General features: G+C 42.1%; 1 protein-coding gene across 4 annotated transcripts in view; it reads left to right on the top strand.

The window, feature by feature from the left end:
• Positions 1–972: 972 nt before the first annotated feature.
• Positions 973–23471, top strand: part of LOC142444990 (cysteine and histidine-rich domain-containing protein 1) — a 39826-nt gene continuing 17327 nt past the window's right edge. For all 4 annotated transcript variants that reach the window (XM_075546446.1, XM_075546444.1, XM_075546445.1 and 1 more), the window contains exons 1-4: positions 973–1177; positions 7440–7489; positions 15360–15416; positions 17556–17713. In XM_075546446.1, the coding sequence (XP_075402561.1) occupies positions 1114–1177; positions 7440–7489; positions 15360–15416; positions 17556–17713 (329 nt within the window). In that variant the 5' untranslated portion in view covers positions 973–1113. The remainder of the gene's footprint in view (positions 1178–7439; positions 7490–15359; positions 15417–17555; positions 17714–23471) is intronic.

Raw genomic sequence — 23471 nt, 5'->3', positions numbered from 1 at the left:
ACTAGAGCGTCCTATACAATGTTAGCCATCACCCTGAATATTAGTGCCGTAGTGATCTTCCTTAACACGCTATTGGATTGATGGTTTTATTTGCTATTTTGATTGTTAAGGGCTTTACAGGGTCTCAAAGAGTTGTAAGCAACTTGATGGCAGGTTTGGGCAATATTTTCAAATAATTAGACCATGCTTATTTATCTATGAATTGAATTGCTCCTGACGCCTGCATTTTAGGAAACACACCCACGATTATTATCAGTTGTTAAGTTTCTGAGATCTCTGCCTAGAATCCGGCCATACTTCATATACCAATGCCTTGTCAGGAGAGACCAGTTCCTGGAGAGAGACATAATGCAAGGCCACGAAAGAAAGACCTTCCACAGATGCGTGGACAGGCTTAAATCTACAGGCTCCAACTTAGGAACAGGTGTGGGGATGGTGCAGGACCAGGCAGGGTCTTGTTCCATGGTGCACAGGGTCACGATGGGCCGGAACTATGGATGGCTCCTAACCACAACGTGTCTGGGTTCTAAAACTGTCCATGATTCTGCATGTACCATCAAGAAGCCAATCCGCCCTGGTTCGAACCCACCAGTCTCTCCGGGGAATGAAGATGAGGTTTGCTGCAGCGGTAAAGATTTACAGCCTCAGAAAGCCTGGACAGGGCGACTCGATTGCGGTGTTTGCGGATCAAGAAGCCAGGTTAAAACTACGTGCACCAAAACCGAAGTGCAATGACAACGGCAATAGCAGACCAGAGGGGGGTGAGGGGGTAACGGGGCACCACCTGTGACTAAACCCCGGAGGGACTCTCCAGCCCCTGGAAACCGTCCTGCTGGGCTCTTCCAAGACGCCAGGGCTCCTACCCGCCGCCCGCGCCTCTCAGCCCCCGGCGACCAGTTACCGCTCCCGCCGCTGCCCGGGCCCGCCGCGGCCTCCGCCCCCAGCGCGTCTGCGCCTGCGCGACCGGAAAATTCGCGAAAGTTCCCGAAGCGGAACGTACCGTTTCCGGAAGCCGGCAGCCGCCCCAGCCGTCAGACCGGTGCCGGGACCTTTAGACGCGCGCCCTCCGGTCGTCCCCGGCGCCCGGACCTTCCGCCCTCCGCGCGGAGAGACATGGCCCTGCTGTGCTACAACCGCGGCTGCGGCCAGCGCTTCGACCCGGACACCAACGCCGACGGTAAGGACGCCCCGCCGGCCCGTCCTCCGTCCCCCAGCCCCGGGCGAGCGCTCGGGGCCCCGGGCGTCCCCGCGCTGAGGAGCCCCGAGACCTGCCGCCGCCCAGCCCCGGTCGGAGCCCCGCCAAGGCCGCCTCTGTCCGCGCGGCCCCCGCCCCTCCCCCGGCCCGCCGCGGGCCCCCGCCGCCACCCCCACTCCCCAGCCCACGGCGCCACCCCCCCCCACCCCCCCCCCACCCCCGGCGGCGGATAGTGCCCCAAAGGAGCCTCACCTGGGGCGTCCGCTTCCGCCCTTGGAGACGCGCCCCTGAACGCACGTGCTGCCTGCCCCGGGCTCCCGCCGGCTCTAGCTGGGGTGGAATTGTTAAGCTCCTCGGTGCTCGCCCTTTGCTCGGGAGCAAGCCGGAGAGAGGTGCCGCGAGTCTCGTTTCGCTCGTAGCTTCCCATTATTAGTTGGGATTCCCTGTGGGTCAGGATGTCCCTGTCGCCGAGACCAAGACCGGAGGAAGGGAGGGAGCCCAGAGCGAGAATGCAATTCAGTGCTGCAGTGGATTTGATTTTGAGTTTTGTTCTGTTCATGAAGGCATGTTTCTGAAAGCCTATTGGGGGCTGATCTCTCTCTCTCTCTCTCTCTCTCTCTCTCTCTCTCTCTCTCTCTCTCTCTCTCTCTCTCTCTCTGTCTGTCTGTCTCTCTCTCTGTCTCTGTCTCTCTCTCTCTCTCTCTCTCTCTCTCTCTCTCTCTCTCTGTCTCTGTCTGTCTCACTTTGGGGGCTGATTTCATTATTGTTTACTTAGTTGTAACCTTTTTTTCCTTGCCAAAGACCGCTCCACATTTTAATACGATCGCATTTTCTGGATAAAGTGCATATATAATCTCTGCAGCCCCTTGGTGAACATTAGCAAGGAGGTGATGAATTTTTTAAATGACCATTGCATTTGAGTGGAATAGTGAGTTGACCCCTTAGAAAGTTGTGGGAAATGTCTCAAATACAGCAGGTCACATTGCACTGTTCTGAAGTATGCCACTTACTAGCCTGTCTCTTTATGGCACATGCTCGTTTAATTTTCACGACAACTGCTGTGTGGCATGCATTATTTAATGGAGTAGTCCATAATGTTATTTAATAGAGAAACGGAGCTCGTGGAAAATGTAGCATTGTAAAGAAGAGAGACCTGTGTCTTAACATCTGTCTCTTCTCACTGAAGTACTTAGCTTGGTACACAAGAACATTGGTTGAAAGGAAAGATAAATCTGATATTTATATAGTACTCAAGTGACTATAGTTGAAGAAAAATGTAAGATTGAAATGGGAAATTACTCAAAGGTTGGTGGGGAGTCAGTTTAAGTGACTCACGCACTTTTAAGAGCCGTGATCGTTTGTAAGCCCTTTGGTGTTATGACCTATATAAAAAGTGAGTTGCCTTGGTGTCTTGTGTAAATACAGCAGAAAGACTGATGTTTTGCTCATTGGATAAATACTTGGTTTGTGAGCATGGATTTGTGAGATCCTACCAATTTAAGGAGCTAGTTTGCGTAATAGGTTGCTAACCACAAGTTCAACAGTTCCAAACCATGGGCATTTCTACTCTGCCCTTTACGGTCTCTTAGTCTAAATGACTTGATGGCAGTTACTTTGGTTTTTGGTTATAGAGATGTAATTAACTCAGGATTACAGTGGTAGGAAATCCTGACTTTAGTAGAGAGTGTGAGCCTTTGGTTCCTTGGAGGAAGGGGCTTGTGGTCTGCTAAAAGGCAAAAACCACACCACCATCAAAAGAGCACATTTGAGGTCTCTGAAGTGGTCAGGGCCTAAAACAGACTCCACACCTTGTGGCACAGAGACTGTGGGACAGAACAAAGGATCCAGGACAAGTACAGAAGCCAGGTAAGGGGACCATGAGACAGAACGGAGGAGCAACACCCACTATGGGACTGTGGAGTGAAGCTGAGAGACTGGCGAGCTTCCTGGTCCATAGAGGCAAAGGGACCACTAGGCTCAGATGCTGAAGACCAGTGAGAGGCTTGGATCTGGCTGAGGACAGGTGTTACTGTGGAGCAAAGACTTCCCTGATCCTCACTTGGCGGTGACCATTAACTTCCCGAATAAACCCCCATAATTGTGAGTCTTGTCTGAGTTCTGTTGCCATTGAGGCAAATTATTGAGCCCTCCATAGAAATGAGTTCCGTAGGAGGAATGATTGGTGGCAGAATAGGAAAAAGAAGGATGGAGCTTAAAGGCACAGATGGCCTCTGTGTCCTGGCAATATGGAAGCCAGAAAAAGTCAGATAATGGCTCCCTGCTGTTTTCTCCAGTTACAGATGCCAGCTTAAAGTGTAGGGTTGATAAAGCACTTCATTGGAGGTCAGTTTTTAATTAATTAATTTTGTTTATATGTGTGTATGTGTATAGTAGATCTTTATATATGTATACATGTGTGCACACTTACATGTTGTGCTTGTTGTGCTTTTGTGTATATATATTAAAGCCTTTGAGAGTCAAAACTCCACTGCCAAATCAACTCAAACTTTCTGCTATTGAGTTGACTCCCTCTGGCCTCAAAGCCTCAAGAATAGTCACCATTTTTATCACACACACTGTTTAGTGGGGAATACTTGAATTTTCCTTCATCATGTTTCTGTCTTACACAGGTCCTGGCTTTTGTAGATTTGACTGTATATATAAGTATGGAGATAGAATACTAAATATATATCTGAACTTATTGCTGGGAACATAAATATTAGAAACGGTACAGTGCCGAGGAAAGGGGATTCAGAAAAGTTGGAGGGATAAGTGAGAGTAGAGCTATCTGAAGGATTTGCTAAGTAGAATCTGTTAGTCACAGTATGTTAATGAACAATGCTAAATATAGCAGGGACTGCCAATGAGATTCTGGAAACATAGATTCACTTAGTGAACTCAAATTATACCATAGATTTAGAATAAAGGCAACAGGAAGTTGGTCAAGTGAATGGCAAGTTTGGAAGTACAGATAATAAGAAGACGCTATTTGCACATTGAATTTGGCCAGGAGAAAATTTTATAGATGGGAGAGGTTTGACCTTGTACCAAACCAAAACTTCACGTCAATGCTGACTCATAGTGCCCTACAGGACAGGATAGAAGGTACCCCTTGTAGTTTTCTGAGACCACTTATTATGGGTATAGAAAGTCTCATCTTTCTCTTGAGGAGCCGCTGGTGATTTCAAACTGCAAACTTTGGATCGTAGCCCAACTCTGAATCACTACACCACCAAAGTTAGCTAAAAACCAGTAAAAGGATCACATTAAAGATTTAAAAATGCCCTTGGTATGTAGAAGCATACTGGATAAGGCATCCTTAAAAGAGTATTTTTATTTTTTTATGATTAGTTGTATTTAAGTGCTATAATATATTGCTTATTAACTAAGTGTTCCATGATTTTTCTCTATAGACAGAAATTGCAATCTCAAGCTGATAAGACATTTCCACAGTAGCCCAAATTAAAAAGATGCTTAAAGAAGAGACATAGTTGGTAATTTCTGTATGCAAAATATTTATTCTGGAAAAAGCACCACTTTATAGTGTTTTACAGAAATCATGCATGGGGACACCGTAGCAGCTAAGTGGCAGAGTTAGAATTAGACCCAGAGTTAAAGTCTCTTGACTGACCACTATTATGCTGTAATGTCTTAACCGGGCAATGATATTACTTTGAGCTAAACTATAATGATGCAAAAACAAATAGCCATCTGGATATCGTCAATGCTTTTCAAATTTTGTTTATCTGAGTTAGGTTGTTAAGACCCCACTCTCTCCTGTTGTCGTGCCACCAAAACATTGTTTTTAGTATCATGCCTCTAACTACTGTAAATGTATATTAAACTTGATAGTCAGATTTTCTGATATTGGATAAGGCTATATTCTATCCTCCTTCTCAATTCCGTGCCCATGCCTGTTTAACCTCCTCTCCAGTCTCGCTGTCTTCCTAATCCGCGAGGTTATTTGCCTGTCCCTTTCACTTCTACTTAACTCGAAGTTCTTGTTCCCTTGGCTAGCATGGTGTCCATGCTACAGAAGCTAACTGTATAAGCCAGTCTCATACTGGCTGTCAATCTAGGCCTGCGAAGCTTCTCTGAGTGCAGGATTGAGTCATTTTAGAGTAATGCCAGTAATCAAACATGGTGGAGAATTGGGAAACAAGGTATTTCAGGTGAGTGAGGTAACCTTCAAGGAAAATTGCTAAGGGGTGGAGCTGACCACTTTTCTCTAAGCTCATGGTACTGTCCAGTTAAAGGATAAGTATGTATTGTGTGATTTTTTTAAAAATTACATTCGTTAACAAACTGTAATAAACACATTTTCAAAAGAGGGTACAAAGGGGGGGGGGAAATTCAGAGTGACAATTAAGGACATCAGTAGAATGAGGTATAGAGAGCTTAGAACTTTATTTTTTTCAAATCATTGAGGGCTCCTACAACTCTTACAATTTAATACATACATCCATTGTGTCAAACACGTTTGTACATTTGTTGCCATCATTCTCAAAACATTTGCTTTCTACTTGAGCCCTTGGTCTCAGCTCATTTGTTCCCCTCCCTCTCCAATCTCCTCCCTCCCGAACCCTTGATAATTTATAAAGTGTTCTTGTGTTATGTCTTACTGTCCAATGTTTCCCTTCACCCACTTTTCCTGTTGTCCATCCCCCAGGGAGGGGGTTATATGGAGATCCTTGTGACTGGTTCCCCCTTTCTACCCCACCTTCACTCCACCCTCCAGTATCGCCACTCTCACCCCTGGTCCTGAGGGGTTCATCTGTCTTGGATTCCCTGTGTTTGCAGTCCTTTCTGTACCAATGTACAATCTCTGGTCTAGCCAGATTTGTAAGGTAGAATTGGGATCATGATAGTGGCTGGCGGGGGTGGGGAAAGCATTAAAGAACTAGAGGAAAGTTGTATGCAACATCGTTGCTACACTGCACCCTGACTGGCTGGTCTTCTCCCTGAGGAACCCTCTGTAAGGGGATGTCCAGTTGTCTACAGATGGGCTTTGGGTACTCACTCTCCACTCCCCCTCATTCACATGATAAGATTTTTTTGTTCTTTGATATCTGATCCCATCAACTTTATAGTGAGGTTTTTCCTTTAATTGTTACTGATCTGTGAAAATCAAATAAGCAATTACGTACTACATTTTTAATTGTTTTTAAATTTTTAAGTCTATTCTTCCAAAGTATCTTAGGGATTCTTTGGGAGGCAGTCTTTGCTTCAGTGAGCATAAGAACACACATAAGTTTCATAGTGTTTGTGCAAAGGTCAAATTGAATGATATAAGGTCAGAATCATGGGACTTGAAATTTTGATACTGAACTACAAAGACAATAGGAAATATAGAATATCCCTTAATAAGCTTGAACTACACTATACATAGCCATCATACTCTTAAATTAGAATTTTAAGTTAATGATTTTAACAAGAAGATGACCTTGTTTAAGGTAGCCAGACGTCCCACTTTTGGCGGGACAGTCCCAATTTTTAAAATTTTTTCCCATGTCCTGAGGCATTTTTTAAAAGTCCCGATTTTTGCAAAGAATGCATGACAAGCTAGGGTATACGGTTTTCGGCTGCCATATGGCTATTTCACCAGGATATGAGTTTTATCAATGGTGTCCCACTTTACCAATGTTACAATCTGGTCCACATAACCTTGTTAGGTGCTGATCCAAACACCCAACTGCTAACAGAAAGACTGATAATTTAAACCCACCAGGCACTCCAAAGGAGTAAGATGTGACCCTCAGCTTCCGTAAAGATAAAAGAACAGACAGTTTCCGTCAGGATAGTTCTGACTTACCAGGACCCTCTAGGACGGAGGAGAGGCGCCCATAGTTTCCTTTAGACTGTCACCTTTATGTAAGCAGACGCCGCCTCTTCTTCCAAAGAGGAGAAGTGAGTGACTGATAGATTTGAACTGCTGGCATCTCAGTAAAACCACGGCTGTCACCAGAGATCCTTAAAGACTATAGCTTTGGAAAGCCTATGCGTCTGCCCCACGCTGCCCTCTAATGTCATTGTGAGCTGTGATCAGTGTGGCTGCAAAAGATTTGGGTTTTGGATAAAATATTGAGCACTGGATGGCATGATAAAATCTTAGCCTTAATGAATTTTTAAAGGGGGAAAAAAGCATAACCTGTGTTTGGAAAAAGCAAATTTTTAGCAACTGAAAGAAATGATGATTTGTCTTCATCGTGTTTTATGTTTCTTTTTCTTTTCTGTTTTTGACCAGATGCTTGCACATACCACCCAGGTGTTCCAGTCTTTCATGATGCCTTAAAGGTAGGAGCATAGTACACATTTAAATACTCTTCATATTTGTATAGAAAATGCAAAGGATTGAAGACTGAATATATTTTTCATCTCTTTTTCCCACCATGGGTTTCTCTTGTTTTCTTAATGACCGGTGAAGGTTGCTTTAGGCATGTCCTTCAAGTGAAGACAACAGTAGATACTGATTGGTCTTGAAATCTTTTCCATACTAATTCTCATTTCTACATTTCTTGTCAATTTCCTAATTGTTAGGGGGGAGTGGGATGGACAGTTTTTATATTGAATCTATATAAATCTCCCAATTTTTCATGCAGTTACTTATTAATGGAATAGTGATGAATTGTAGAAAAGACGGCTATAAACTGTTACCAGTACCAGTTTCAGGACATACCTCTGAGTTGAAATTATCCTTACAGAAAAGAGAGGCTATTGGATTTATACCTGTACTTCCTAAATGTTCTGGAGACCTAGAAAATAATGAGCTGTTATCTGATGTTTTTTATATGTTATCTGACTTTATCAATCTTTTAAAGTTAAAATCTTGTGAAAAATCTCAGCGTTTCCTTGTATTACTGTAGAAGAAAATATTATAAGAGTGCTGCTATGACTTTAGGCACTACCATTTTTGTTCTCAGGCTATAAATAGTCTTATTTAAATAGAGTTCACATTGCTCTTGGCGAGGTCCCACCACTGAGCCAGGACTGGGTAGTGAACAGATGAGGGTCAGCGGGAAGGCCAGTGCTGAGGGCACAGGGTCACTGAGGCACAGCAGTGTGGATTTGCAGTATCAGAGGGGCTCGGGCTTCTGGGGTGGAAAATTCAGAGTTTATAGTCCGTGTGCCATTGAATCAACTCTTAACTCAGAGCAACCTTGTAGGACAGAGGATATAGAACTGGCCCATAACGTTCTTAAACTGCAATGTGTACAATGGAAAGAGATCTGTATTGGTGCCCATTCCAAAGCTGATACAACAAAATGTAGAAATTATCAAACAATATCATTACTGTTACATGAAGGCAGAAACTTTGCTGTAGGTTTTTTAAAATGGTTACAACCACACATGGAAAGACACTGCCAGAAATCTAAGCCTGGTAGCAGAAGGGGACTAAGAATGAGAAGTATCGTAACTAATGACAAATGGATCGTCACTGATAGCAAAGCATACCAAAAAGGCATTTGCATTTTTATTACAAAACAAAGACATTCAACCGTGTGGATCAAAACAACTTGTGGGTAACGTTGCACAAAGAACAGTAATTCAAGTGACAGAGTCATTAGAACTGGGGGAAGCCTTGGCTTGATGTGTGTCTAATGGGAAGGAACCCAGAATCATCATACACCATATATACTCGTGTATAAGCCACGTTTTTAGCACATTTTTTATGCAGTTTTGTGGTAAAATTCGGTGCCTTGGCTGATACTCCGGTCAGTTTACATTCAAGTCTATACGGTATTTAATTCCTCGGTTTCCCCCTCATGGTGACATGACAGGTTTTGATCTAATGGCTTCTGGGCTGCTACTTAACTCTGTCCCAGTCCAAGAACAGTTAGTTCTGATAACATGGCCCTGCTCCATACTCACTTTAATGAAATGGTCACTGAAGATAAGGGTGCTACAGTAAAGTGGGCTGAAGAAAGCACTGGCTCCCGGCTATCAGAATCGTGTCTGGGGTCTTAGAGACTTGATTTCAAACAAGCAGCTTTCTAAGTCTACTAAGTCCACATGGAAGAAGCACGCCAGATTGTGTGAGCCAAAGATGATGACAAAATTCAAATGTGACCAAGGGAAAAGTACCAGAAGTAAATTCCTGAAGACCCAGTTTGTAGAGGACTATGTAGGACAGCGGGAACCCAAAACCTTCGTCGAGAGAGTATGGAGTCAGAAGAAGCCGCTGGCAGATCCCCTCCAGCCACAGGCAAGGGTCTCCAGTAGCCTTGCTGTGAGACCGAGACCATTGCCGTCTTCATTGTGCTGGTTTGAACTCGGGACTTGACCTCCATCTTGACCCAACCTGATTTTGTTCTAGGAGAAAGTAAGTACCTCTTGCTTATTCCATGACAAAAATTGTTTCCCTGCCTTTTTAAATATTGGTGGTGGGCTGTTCTCTCGTAATCATTATTTGTGTTTTTATCTTCATATTAGTATTTTATCCTTAGCAGTTCATCTTGTTTTTGTTCTGTATTGTTTCTGTTGGGTTTACCAGTTTGGAAGTACAGAAGGAATGGATACATAGAGATAGTAATGCATACAGGAGTTTCTAGAGGATGTAGCGAGGGTGTGGGGGGGATAAGGAGGGTTGAGGGGATTGGGATAATAAACATTGAATGCAGGAGATAGGAGGGAGCACTAGCCCTGATTGTGATTACACAACTCATTTTAAAGGCCATTTAACCATGGGAGGTGGTGGAGAAAATGTTCTAAAATTGATTGTGTTAATGATTACAAAATTATTTTTGATATGAGTAAACTGTTGAATTAAAGGTATGATAATGTGCCAATAAAACTGTAAAAGAAAAGTATTTTGGTAAAATGAGGTTTTAAATGACCCGATTGGATATATAAGTAATATTTACAAGTATTTTAATATATTTTCCTATAATTGTTCAGACCGTGCTTTACAGTCATCTATGGGTCTGGTATTAGACCTGTGGGTCATTTTTTTTTTCTAATTCCACAGATAAGTGTGGTGCACAGTCAGGGTGAAGAATTAAAGTCATGTTCAATTCACATGGAAATACAGATAGTTAAAAGATTGGGTATTTTAAAACCATTAAAAAGGATGGTTTGTTAGTCTGGGTACGCTAGAGAAACATCCTCACAAACTCATATATAAGAGTTTTATATAAAGGGTAAGTGCACATCAAGAAAACATCCCAACCCAGTGCTGCTCAAGCCCACAAGTCCAACATTAACCCACATGTCCGACATCGATCCACAAAGTCCTCCTCCATCTCACAAGACAGACACAATGCGGACTGCAGGAGGAAAGCCCTGAGTCACTGAATGTGTAAGCATCTCAGCGCTGGCAGGGGTCTCCACACGGCTGCTCCAGCACCCAGGGCTGCATCAGGGTAGGTCCATGTGGCTTCTCCTTGGGGATGTCTTGCAGGAAATGAGCCTAGCCAGCTGAAGCAGGGAACTAGCTATGGCAGCTGCACCCTGATCCGACCATCGCAAAGCAAGAGACCCGAGAACTAGAAAGGTGAGGCTCACTGAGCCATTTATCCCTGCACTCTTCAATTAACCCCACATGTGTTTATCAGCCAGGTTGGCACAATAAACTAACGACCTCAGATGGGAATTCGGAACATTTCATTTTGTTCATGCAGACCCTTCAAGGGTCTGCCCTGGTTTAAAATAAGAAAGGGAGTAGGTCCTGGTTATAGCCTTTTACACACTTCTTGCTGTCTGCGGTGGAAATCAAGAAGCTTGACTATATGAAGAGAAACATGCTATCAAGATTGGAAGCAGACTCTTAATAGCATATAATATGTAAATGACCCAACCTTGCTCTGTGAAGGTGAAGAGAACTCAATATACTTACTGATAAATAATGAAAATCAAACCCTTTGGTATGGATTACACATCAACCTAAAGGGGGAAAAAATCCACAACTAAACCAATGTACAATCATGATAAACAGAAGATACTGGCAAGGATTTCATTTTACTTGGATCAGCCATCTGTGTTCGTGAAAGCAGCAGTTCATAAATCAAACCACATACTGCATTAGGCAAATCTGCAAACAATCTCTTTAAGGACTGAAATCTGCCTGGCCCACATTGCCTCGGATGCATGTGAAAGCTGGGCAACAGGAACAAACACTAAAGAACTGACACATTAGAAGTTCCTGTGTTGGCAAGAAAAACAAATCTGCCTTGAGAGTAGTTGACCAGAATGCTCCTTAGAAGTGCAGGTGGCACAGATTATTCACAGAAGTGCAGGTGGCACAGATTATTCACAGAAGGAACCAGTCCCTGAAGAAGCTGCACTTTGTGGTGAATGAAAAGAAGGAAAACACGCAGCGATGTCACTGATTTTGCAGCATTCGTTTCAAATGTGCCTCCTCCTGTTTGGGCACAGGACCCAGCAGTGTTTCTTTCTTTCTAGCGTCAATGTGTGTTGGAACAGATAAAACACCTAACAGCACCACCTATCTATGGGAAGCAAGGGACCAGACCTTTTCTGTCACAACCTCTGAAAAGTTGGAACCACCGAGTTTTCAGTCAACAGCTAAGCTTTAGCGATTGGGCCATCAGAGCTTCATTGCTCCTAACGAACCAGCAGGTCGGTGGAAACGAGTTCTTTAGGAATGTGTATATGTCTGTGTACGTATGTACACATACCAGCAGCTCCTTCAACGGGTTTACAGTAATGTGTCTCATTGCCAACCTCAAATCAGATTCCAAAGTGAACTTGTTCCAAAAATAGTTTTATCACACAGCCCTGCTGTTCCTAGTAATACCACTAGCTTTCTAGGCAACCAGAGGTCTGCTCTTTCACTGCACCATTAACCTCTCTAAATTTTGCTAATGATTTCACTTTGAAGTTCTGTGTATTTCTTCTCACTTCTGTTCCTTGTTAGCTAGTGATTGTAAACATTTCCTTAAGACCTGAGTTTCTAAGTCTATTGGATTACACAGCCGAATCGATTTCAGGCAAAAGTTAATATGGCCTCATAAAGTCAACAGATTTGTATTTGACTAAGTTAAGCATTTCTTTTGACAAAAATTATATTTTAATACTAAAACTAGTGATGGCAACAAATGTACAAATGTGCTTGACACAATGGATAGATGTATGGATTATGATAAGAGTTGTATGAACCCCCAGTAAAATGGTTTTAAAGAAAATACTAAAATAAGGTGCATATTTAAAAAAGATAGTTCTGTTAATAAAAGATAACAGCCCTTATATACTTGATTTTAATCTTCCTTTCCTCGGTTTATTGAGCTTTGGAGGCCCAGTGATTAAGTTCTTGACTGCTAACCAAAAGGTTGGTGGTTCAAACCAAATCAGCCACTCTACTGGATAACTGACCATCTGTCCCTTAAAGAGCCCAGCCACAAAACAGCTCTACTAGCATGTGGGCTTGGTCTGAATGAAAAAAGAAATGGAAAATTTGAATTGTAGGATGTTGGTTGTTTTTTTGTGTGTTGTGTTTCTAAAAAGATCTTTCAGGAACCCAAGTGGCATAATGGGCTACACACCAGTATAGCTAACAGTCAACAGTAAATCCAAATTTTATTCATTATATTGAGCTGTGTGTGAGGTTGAGCAACAGCTGCCCCTTATTCTTATCTAACTCTCAGAGACTGCTACATTTTTGTTTTACTTTTTCCAGTGATACAGTGGAATTTAGGCTGTTAATTTTCAATCACTTTTTTTGTAGACAACTTGATATTTTGCTCAGAAGTCACATACTCAGTTATAATTTTGTTCTCGTCATTGAAAATATCTTTCAGTAATGATACTTTTCTGAAATTAAAGTGCTTATTCTTGAAGGATTGCTAACAGTGACTTTTATTAAGACTACTAATATTACTACAATTTTCCCTCACTGGATTTTGGAAATAAAACATTTTCACTTTCTTTTTGGATTTATTAACATATATGATGGTCTTAGGAATTACTATTTTGTTTTCCTTCTAAAAAGCTGGTACCATGCTTGAGAAGAGAAACAAATTCCATTCCCCTACTTTATGGTGCATCCTTTCATGACAGACCACAGCAGTTTTTAAAATTGAAAAAAGAAACATTTTGCTTGAGTAACGTGAACTGTTTACAGCACTATGAAACCGTGAAATATACTTGTATATACAAGGTGGCGCTAAAAAGTTTATTAAAAATTTGGTATCGGGCTCAGTTCACACAGTGTCTCCAATGTTGTCCCCTGTAGGACTATGGGTCAGTGAGGGATGTCGTGCCTTATAGTGGGTCAGCTATATGGTGCTCTCTGCATTGGCTACTCTGAGCAAGGATATCATCTTCAAGGCTTGGTGGGCCAGGATGTGCTCTACTCTCTTCCTCCCCCTTCGTTTGCTCCTGTGTGCTCTGATCAGACATGTCCATCTCTTTGAGCTGTACCTTCAGTGCTCTCCTCTGAAGTAAATTCTCGGGGGAGGGGGACTGTCCATGTAGTTGGGATTGGGGCCAGCCCCTCAGACCTCTCTACTGGTTCCCTGCTTCGTGCTGGTATGTTACATTGCCATCTTGGAGCACTGGGTTGAAGTTTGGTCTCTCTTTTCCTTTGGAGATAGAAACAATACCCTTGGGTGGGTAAGTGCCCGGTTCCCCCACTACCCCCACCACACCGAGGCAAAACACAGGGCATGCAATAGAACAGCAAGGGGAGCAGAGCAATGAAGTCCCCAAGGAATACCAAAAATAGACTTTGGGGCCAGGTTGTGGCACCCCATCAGACTCGACTAGAGAACACTCCTAAAGTTCAGCAAACAGACCTTGAACTATTTAGAAGCTTTTCCCTTTTTTGTCATTGGTATTTTTGTTGTTTCTTTGGTTGCTTTGTTTTATGCATATTATTGTTCCCACAGGTCTATCTAGATAAGATAGGCAGGATAAACAATCTGGAGGAAAAACTATGGAGTGACAGTTCCAGGGGGACATGGCAGAGGGTGACAGAGAAAATAAAGTGGGTGTTAACAACCCCAGGGGCAAGGGAGCAGCAAGTGATCCAAAATCAGTGCCAAGGAGGGTGTAGGAGGTCTGGTAGGACTTGATCAAGGGCAATGTAACCGAGAGGAATTACTGAAACCCAAATGAAGGTAGAATATAATAGTGGGACAAAAGGAAAGTAAAAGGAAATAGAGAAAAGAATCATGGGGCAAAGGACATGTATGCATTTATATATATCTAAATACATGCATGTACATATATAAATATAAGATGCTCACCTTCCTGACACGATTTCCAAAGATAAAGCAGGTGGATAAGCAAATGTGGTGAAGCAAGCTACTGGTGCCCTGCTATCAAAAGATGTAGCATCTGGGGTCTTAAAGACTTGAAGATAAACAAGCGGCCATCTAGCTGAGAAGCAACAAAGCCCACATGGAAGAAGCACACCAGCCTGTGTGATCACAAGGTGTTGAAGGGATCAGGTATCCAGCACCAAAGAACAAAAAAATTTATTGTGAATGCCGACGAGTGCACAGAGGGGACCCAAAGCCCACTTGTAGGCAACTGGCGTCCCCTTATGGAAGAGTTGCAGGGAGGAGACGAGCCAGGCAGGGTGTAGTATAGCCATGATGAAACATACAACTTTCCTCTAGTTCTTAAATGCTTCCTCTCCCCCACTATCCTGATCCCAAATCTACCTTACAAATTTGGCTAGACCAAAGGATGTACACTGGTACAGAGGAACCCTTCAGGACCAGTGGTGAGAGTAGAGGTAGAGGGAAGATGGGATGTAAAGGGGGAACTGATTACAAGGATCTACATATAACCTCCTCCCTGGGGGGTGGACAACAGAAAAGTGGGTGAAGGGAGACATTGGACAGTGTAAAACATGACAAAATAATGATTTATAAATTATCGAGGATTGGGGGGGTTTTGGGGAGAGAAGGGGAAAATGAGCTGATGCCAAGGGCTCAGATCAAAAGAAAATGTTGAGAATGATGATGTCAACAAATGTAGAAATGTGCTTAACCCAATGGATGGATGTATGGATTGTGAGCTCCCAATAAAATGATTTTTTTGAATTGGTATCTTTTAAATCCTTTTTTCTGTGAATTTTTTGAAGTCCTTTCATGTCAAAATGCTTTTGGAATTGAGATAAATGATGGTGATGATGATGATGACAGTATTATGAGGGAACGTGATGCCTGTTAAACGATGGTTTTCTCTCCCTCTTTCATAGGGGTGGTCCTGCTGTAAGAGAAGAACGACAGATTTTTCTGATTTCTTAAGCATTGTAGTAAGTACTACTTTTTAAAATCTGTTTCCCCAAAAGTATGTTTTAAAGAGCTCTATATTTGATTCATCTAATTTCTAGATCTGATTCCTAGTCTGTTAACTTGCCCTTTCTTTTAAAATGAAGCTCATGTTATTTTATGCACACAGAAAGAGACAAACAAGCTGTTAATAAGCTGATAAGTCACTAAGGTTAAAATGTATATATGACTCAATGGAATGTGAGTAAGAAGAACTAGGATTTGAGAATTATTATTACCTATTATTACCTACCAGGTACAGTGTGGTATTTGATTTTTTTTCCTTTCCAAATATAAAAGTACCATTATCTTCATTTAAATTAGGAAGCTGAAATTTCTAAAACATTAGCTAACTTACTCCAAGTTAGGTAGCTAGTTAGTAAGGGTACTCCATTTTTTTAATGAAATACTTTGTGTGCACGAATAATTTGTACAGTTCCTTTGTGAATTCTCTTTTATGAAGTTCTCCCCTGAACTGTCCCCAGCTTTCTTTATAAAAAACCTATTTTTGATGCCAAGCCAGTACAAATCATGCACTGCCAACACCTGTCATTGTAGCCTTACTTAACTACTGAACAGGTTACTTCTTTATAAAGTAAAACTTAAAGCTTAAAGGCTAAGAGTGTTTTTACATAACACACACTCCCTGCCTTCAATTGATTCCAACTCATATTGGTCCTATAGGACAGGGTAGGGCTGCCCCTGTGGGTTACTCTGCGGGCGTAGAAAACCTCATCTTTCTACCATGGAATGACTGGTGGTTTCAAACTGCTGTCCTTGTGTTCAGCAACCTAAAGAGTAATACTATGCCTTAAGGGCTCCTATATGTAAGAATTAACTTAGGAAAACATCTATTACCTAACATCTTATCTGACATTTTGTATGTATTACATTAGTGAAAAGACATGACATTTTTTTATATTGTTGGTACATAACTAGGAATGTTGAGGTCCGTGACTGACAAACCTATGTGCATGTAGAACGAAATCTCTGGTTGTGTAGTCTCCCACCACCCAAGAGGGTAGAGAGGGGCCACAGTCTCCCTTGGGTACTAGGTTGAATGGATCCAGTAAGGATAGGCGAAGCCAAGCAGGTGCTGGGAGCCACGGAAATGAGGCTGGGGCAGCGGCAACAGTATCCTGAAGATTGCTTCCTTGCGCGCCAGGGAGCAAACCGGATCTCAGTGTCTGGCCCTGACTCCTAGCCCCAAGAAGGAGCAGGGACATGCAGGCTAGCACATGATCAGAAGGAGCCCTGAGAGAATGCACGTGGGTACCTGTGACCCATGTCAGCTGATTGGCACCTGTACAGCCCCTGCCTCAGTTTCCTTCTTGAATGAGCGTAGGTAAGAGCATAACAGGATACGTACATGGTGCTGGGGGCAGTGGATGAGTGATGGAAGGCAACTATAGCTCAAGATTAAGGACAAACGCTTGGCTTGGCTATCGTGGCCTCAGAGGAAGCTCTGGATACTTGGTTCTGATGGGGCTACTGTGGGCAGGAGTGCTTAGCAAGGCCCAGGGGATGCTTGGGTGAGAGGCCAGCAGAGGGATGCAGGGCTATGTATACTACCACCACTGATGCCCTCCTACCCTTGGAGCCTCTTGCTCAAAACAAAAAGTATTATGGGGATTGTTGAGAGAGTGAGCCCGGGCTACTTATCCTGACAATACAGTAAGGACATGAGTGGTGTAAGGAGACTGCCACTTGGGTCACTCTGGCTTAGGGAGGCTGGCTGACCCTTCCCTGTGGGTAAAGATTGGACCAGAGCTCATCTGAGATGACATGGGGCAGGGGAAGGTAGCTGGTGACTTGCCCCGGGACCCGCCTGAGAAGACATTCACATTTACATATAAGGGAGGTGAGGTGATGCCGTTATCCTTTTTTGTATAATACTAATTTTCACACAATGATCTGGTCTTTGGAACCTACTTATGTTGATAAGTGAGCAGTGGGTCTATAGCAAATTTGGAGTCATTTTTAGTTTGTGAAATAAGTAGGTAGTATGATAAAAGTAGAAAAATAAATAGAATGTATCAAGGAATTTTGGGAAAGTAATATTTCTATCATGACCTGCAAGATACATGTTCAAATAACCCACAATGAATACTTTTCACTCACAGGGTTGTACAAAAGGGAGGCATAATAGTGAGAAGCCACCCGAGCCGGTCAAACCTGAAGTCAAGACTACCGAGAAGAAGGAACTATCTGAACTGAAGCCGAAATTTCAGGAACGCATCATACAAGCTCCTAAGCCAGTAGAAGCAATTAAAAGGCCAAGGTACAGTCAGTGGAGTTGTACATTGGTGCCACCTTTGAATAGTAGCATTTGTTTATTTTGATGTTGTGTCATATAAATTGTAGCTATGTATAGGCTGAACCATCTTGTTTTTTTGTTTTTATTCCACCTCATCTTGAGAGTATGTGTACTTGGTAATACTTCATTGCAGAAATTGCTGATTATCTACCATAATTAGATTCAGGGCAGGGGGGTCACACATCTTCCTTATGCCCTGGGGAAAAAAAATATTTTTTTTCTGTGTTATGTGGTCAGATTATCTGAAGAAATTGTCCTTGTCAGGAAATCAGTTGAAAAAGAAGGCAGAAGCTTTTCTTTCAAGACGACTATCCAATTAGAGCTGTTAGGGCCGCCCATAAAATGATTTATTAATTTAAAAATTATATATTTTCTAGCATTACTAAGGGAAGAATATTTAGTTTCCATTCAAATATTCCCAGTGGAGAATTTAATTTTATATCAAAGCAGTCCGTCTTGCTGTTACTAAGTCATTAACTAAGTTGTCCGTATGTGAGATGAATTGTATATTCTTTGTTTGCCTGTATCATTTAAAATAATCACTCATCTTTAGCTTAAGATACCTGAAAACTGTTCATCTAATTGTTACTGGTGAATTCTCAGTGCATTTGATTTCAATGCCATTGTCAGCTGTTTTCCCACTGTATAGTACAGATATACAGATTCTTCATGGTTACCTTCTGATCAAGTAGACTGCTTTATATTGGGGTACTGTATGCATAATGGGTGCTACTATTAAATGCCCCTCTTCATATTGGAATTTTGAGTACAAAATTATTTTAGAACTTGCATTTAAGATTTAAAAACATTTATTTTTTACCTCAAATTGTACCACTGAAATTCATTAATTACTGTTGCTAAATAAATTCTTAGATTATTGAACAATCAGGACCAAAATAAGAAGCCTAAGAGACTTTGTCGTCGTGTTAATATGTGCGTTAGCACTCTGTGTGGAACATTGTTAAAGATGCTAGAATGATCTTGTTCTCTCTACCTTAGTCTTCATCATGAGTGACTACTATCAGTTGCACTGCTACTGATTAAAATTTTTGTCAAAAAATAACTGATAAAACTCACTGGCATAACTCAATCCCATTTACTCTTTTGAAATACTGCACTGGAGTATATCTGAACAACAGTATGACATAGATTGATAACATTCTTAAGAGGAAATGAGATCAACTAGAATCTTTATTCTACATTCATTCAGTAGTATTATAGAGATTATATGGAGATCTAGGTTTTTATGATGTGGTTAATGCCCAATATGCCATTAGTTGTATTTATTTTTTTATTGTGAATACAGAATGAATAACCCAGAATTTCTGTTTTAAGGGGAGGCTTGGTGGCATAGCTCTCTAGTAAAAAGATGGGTCTATTACTCCATTTAAGAGTAACAGCCTGATCGATAGCGAGGAAGGCGTAAGATGCCTGGTAGGGCTTGGTCAAGGGCAGTGTAACAGAGAGGAATTACTGAAACCCAAATGAAGTCTGAAAAAAATAGGGACAAAAGGAAAGTATAAGGAAGTAGAGGAAAAAGCAAGGAGGCAAAGGGCATTTAGAGAGGTCTAAATACAGAAATGTACATATAGAAGTATATTTATACATAACGATAGGGAAATAGATCTATATAAAATATTTGTATGTTAAGTATTGAAGTAGCAGATGGACATTGGGCCTCTACTGAAGTACTCCCTCAACTCAAGAACACTTTGTTCTAATAACCTGGCATTTCATGAAACTCAATTTCCGACATGATCGCTGAAGACAAAATGGGTGCATAGCAAATGAGGTGAAGAAAGCCAATGGTATTTGGCTATCAAAAGATATAGCATCTGGGGTCTTAAAAGCTTGAATACAAACAAGCAGCCATCTCTCTGAGAAGCAACAAAGTCCACATGGAAGAAGCACACCAGCCTGTGTGATCAGGAGGTGTTGATGAGATCAGGTATTAGGCATCAAAGACCCAGAACAACAAATATTAATGTGAATGAGAGGGAGTGCCGCGTGGAAACTAAAGCCCATCTGCAGAAAATTGGACACCCACTTACAGAGGGTCACAAGGAAGAGACGAGCCAGTCAGGGTGCAGTATAGCACCGATGAAACACACAACTTTCCTCTAGTTCTTTAATACTTCCCCCAACCCCCCAACCACTATCATGATCCCAATTCTACTTTACAAATCCAGTAGAGTAGAGCATGTACACTGGGACAGATAAGACCTAGAAACAGGGAATCCAGGACAGATAAGCCCCTCAGGACCAATAATAAGAGTGATACCAGGAGGGTAAGGGGTAAATAAGAGGAGAAAGGGGGAACCAATCACAGTGATCTACATATAACCCCTTCCCCAGGGGATGGACAACAGAAAAATTGGTGAAGGGAGGAATCCGTCAGTGTAAAACATGAAAAAATAATAATATCATTATATACCCGACTATTAGCCGACCCAAATATCAGCTGAGGCACCTAATTTTACCACAAAAACTACATTACAAATGTGCTAGAAAACTTGACTTGTACATGAGTGTATGTGGTAATCTATAAATTGTCAAGGGCTCATGAGGGAGAGAACATGGGGCAGGAGGGGGAAAGAATGAGCCGATACCACCCCATCAGACTTGTCCAGAAGGCACTCCTAAAGGTCAACAGACAGACCTTGAACAAACCGGCTTTTTTGTTGTTGTTGTTGCTTTTTATCTATCTTTTTGTTTTCTTTTTTTCCCTTTTAAATTTTGTATGTCAATGGCTTTTTTGTTTGTTAGCTTGTCGGTGTTGCTGCCATCCTCGCTGTGTTCTCATGTGCCACTTTGGTGCTGTCAAAGCCATCCCCAATTTTATACACACATTAATATATCTGCAGGTCCACCTAGATAAGATAGGCTGGACAAGCAATGTGAGAAGGAAATAATGGGACCAACGGTCCTGAAGGGACTTGAGAGTGGGGGAGGTAGGGGAAGGGAGGAGGTGAGGTGTTGGCCAACCCAGGGACAAGGGAACAACGAGTGGTTTAAAACTAGTGGCAGGGAGGGGATGGGAGGACTGGTAGGGAGTGACCAAGGGCAGGGTAACTGATTGGAATTATTGAAACCCAAAGGAAGGCTGAACTTGGTAGTGGGACAAGACTAAGCGTAAGGAAATGGAGGAAAGGAGTAGGAGGCAAAGGGCATACATAGACGCCTAAACACAAATATATACATATGTAAATATATTTATGATTAGGAGGAAATAGACCTATGTGCATATATTTCTAGGTTTAGTAGTAGGGTAGCAGGTGGGCATTAGGCCTCCTCGAGTGCATTCCCTTAATACAAGAGCACCTTGCTCGGCTAAACGGTCATTTCATGATACCCACCTTCCCAACACAATCGCTGAAGACAGACGTGTGCAAAAGCAAACGTGGTGAAGAAAGCTGATGGTGGCCGACTATCAAAAGATACAGCGTATGGGGTCTTAAAGGCTTGAAGGCAAACAAGTGGCCATCTAGCTTGGAAGTAACAAAGCCCACAGAGAAGAAGCACACAAGCCTGTGTGAACACGAGGTGTTGAAGGGATCAGGTAGCAGACACCAAAGGACAAAAACCATCATTGTGTGATCACCTTCCCCACATAAACGCCTAAGATGAATGTGTACATAAGTGTGGTGAAGAAGGCTGATGGTGCCTGGCTATTGAGAGAGATAGCGTCTGGGGTCTTAAAGGCTTGAAAGAAAACAAGCAGCCATCTGGCTCAGAAGCAACAAAGCCCACATGGAAGCAGCACACCAACATGTGTGATCATGAAGGGCCGAGGGGACCAGGTTTCAAGTACCAAAGGCTGGGGGAGGGGAGCATATCATGAATGAGGGGAGCGCGTGATGGGGACCAAGTGACCATCTGTAGACAACTGGACATCCCTTGCAGAGGGGTAGTGGGGAGGAGATGACCCCTCAGGGTTCACCAGTGTAGCAATAATGAAACTCACAACCTTCCTCTAATTCTGAAACGCTTCCTCCCCCCAACTACCTTACAGACCTGGTTACACCAGAGGATACACAGGGAATCCAGGACAGATGAACCCCTTAAGACCAGCAGTGAGAGTGGCGATACCGGGAGGGAAAGGGGGATAGAAGGGGGGAACTGATCACAAGGATCTATATATAACCTCCTCTCTGGGGGATGGGCAAAGATAACTGGGTGAAGGGATACACCGGAAAGTGTAAGATAAAATAATAATTTATAAATTATTAAGGGTTCATGAGGGAGAGGGAGGGGGGAAAGGAAAATGAGCTGATTCCAAGAACCCAAGCAGAAAGCGAATTTTGAGAATGATGAGGGCAACGAATGTATGTGTGCTTTACACAGTTGATGTATGAATGTATGAATTGTGATCAGAGTTGTATGAGCCCCAATAAAACGATTTTTAAAATAAATAAAATGTAAAACATTTTTTTAAAAATGAGCCGATACCAAGGACTCAAGTTTGAAAATGATGATGGCAACAAATATAAAGATGTACTTGACACAATGGATATATGTATGGTTTATGATAAGAGCTGTACGAGCCTCTAATAAAGTGATACATTTTTTAAAGTATTAGCAATCTTGAGTAAAAGGGGGACGACTTCAAGGAGTCCATGTAGATAAAGAAAGCTTCGAAACATTGTGGTAGCAATGGTACAATTCTTGATGTGATTGAAATATGGAATGATAAATGTATTAAATCTCAACTAATTAAAAAAAAATCACACAAGGGCAGTTCTAGCCTCTGATAGGGTCACTATGAGTTTGGTTTAGGGGTTGTTTGTTAGGTGGTTTTTTTAAAAAAATTTCTGTCTTAAGGGCTCCATTATTATAGTATAGTACTTGCTGTTTTATGAATGATCATAACATGTACAAACAACACTTCAAGACTTAAACCATTTTGGGTGGATGACCCCTTCAGGAGCAGTGGTGTGAAAGGCGATACTGGGAAGGTGGGTTGGAAAGGGGGAACCAATTACAAGGATCTACATGTGACCTCCTCCCTGGGGGTCAGACAACAGAGTAAGTGGGTGAAAGGGGACATCAGACAGGGCAAGATATGACAAAATAATAATTTATAAATTATCAAGGGTTCATGAGGGAGGGGGGAACAGAGAGGAAGGGGAAGAATGAGCTGATGCCAGGGGCTTAGGTGGAGAGCAAATGTTTTGAGAATGATGAGGGCAATGATTGTACAAATGTGCTTTACATAATTGATGTATGTATGGATTTTGATAAGTTGCATGAGCCCCTAATAAAACGATTTTATAAAAATGACAAACCATTTTATTTTGTAACATCATGAAGCATGTTAGAAGATACTGAGGGTTTTTTTCCTTGAAATTGGCTTACTATACAGTTTTGAAATCATAGCTCCATATTGTCCATGTAAAGTAAGTATGAATTCATTTGCTGTGTGTCTACTGCCTGCACCCTGCTGTGTGCTAGTACTTCCTGGCCCTTCCTTGGAGACAATCCTCTTCACAAACTACAGTCCTGACGCTTTTCCATTATACTTGAGTGTGTAGGCAAATAGCATGATTATTTGAGAAACGATATTATTAGAACCTTTTTCTTGTAAAAATTGAAATATATACAGTAGCATGGTCATGTGTAACTTTTAAAGGAAAAGACTTGATACACAAGACATTTCACTTGTCAGAAAAAGAGTTAACTATATTAGTTTTGAGTGCAACAAGTTTTGGTATATTGATAATAA

Source organism: Tenrec ecaudatus, chromosome 4 (genome assembly GCF_050624435.1).
Source record: "Tenrec ecaudatus isolate mTenEca1 chromosome 4, mTenEca1.hap1, whole genome shotgun sequence".
In the NCBI taxonomy this organism is placed as follows: domain Eukaryota; kingdom Metazoa; phylum Chordata; class Mammalia; order Afrosoricida; family Tenrecidae; genus Tenrec; species Tenrec ecaudatus.
Note: the sequence above shows the minus strand (reverse complement) of the source record. Positions and strands in the feature narration are given on the sequence as shown.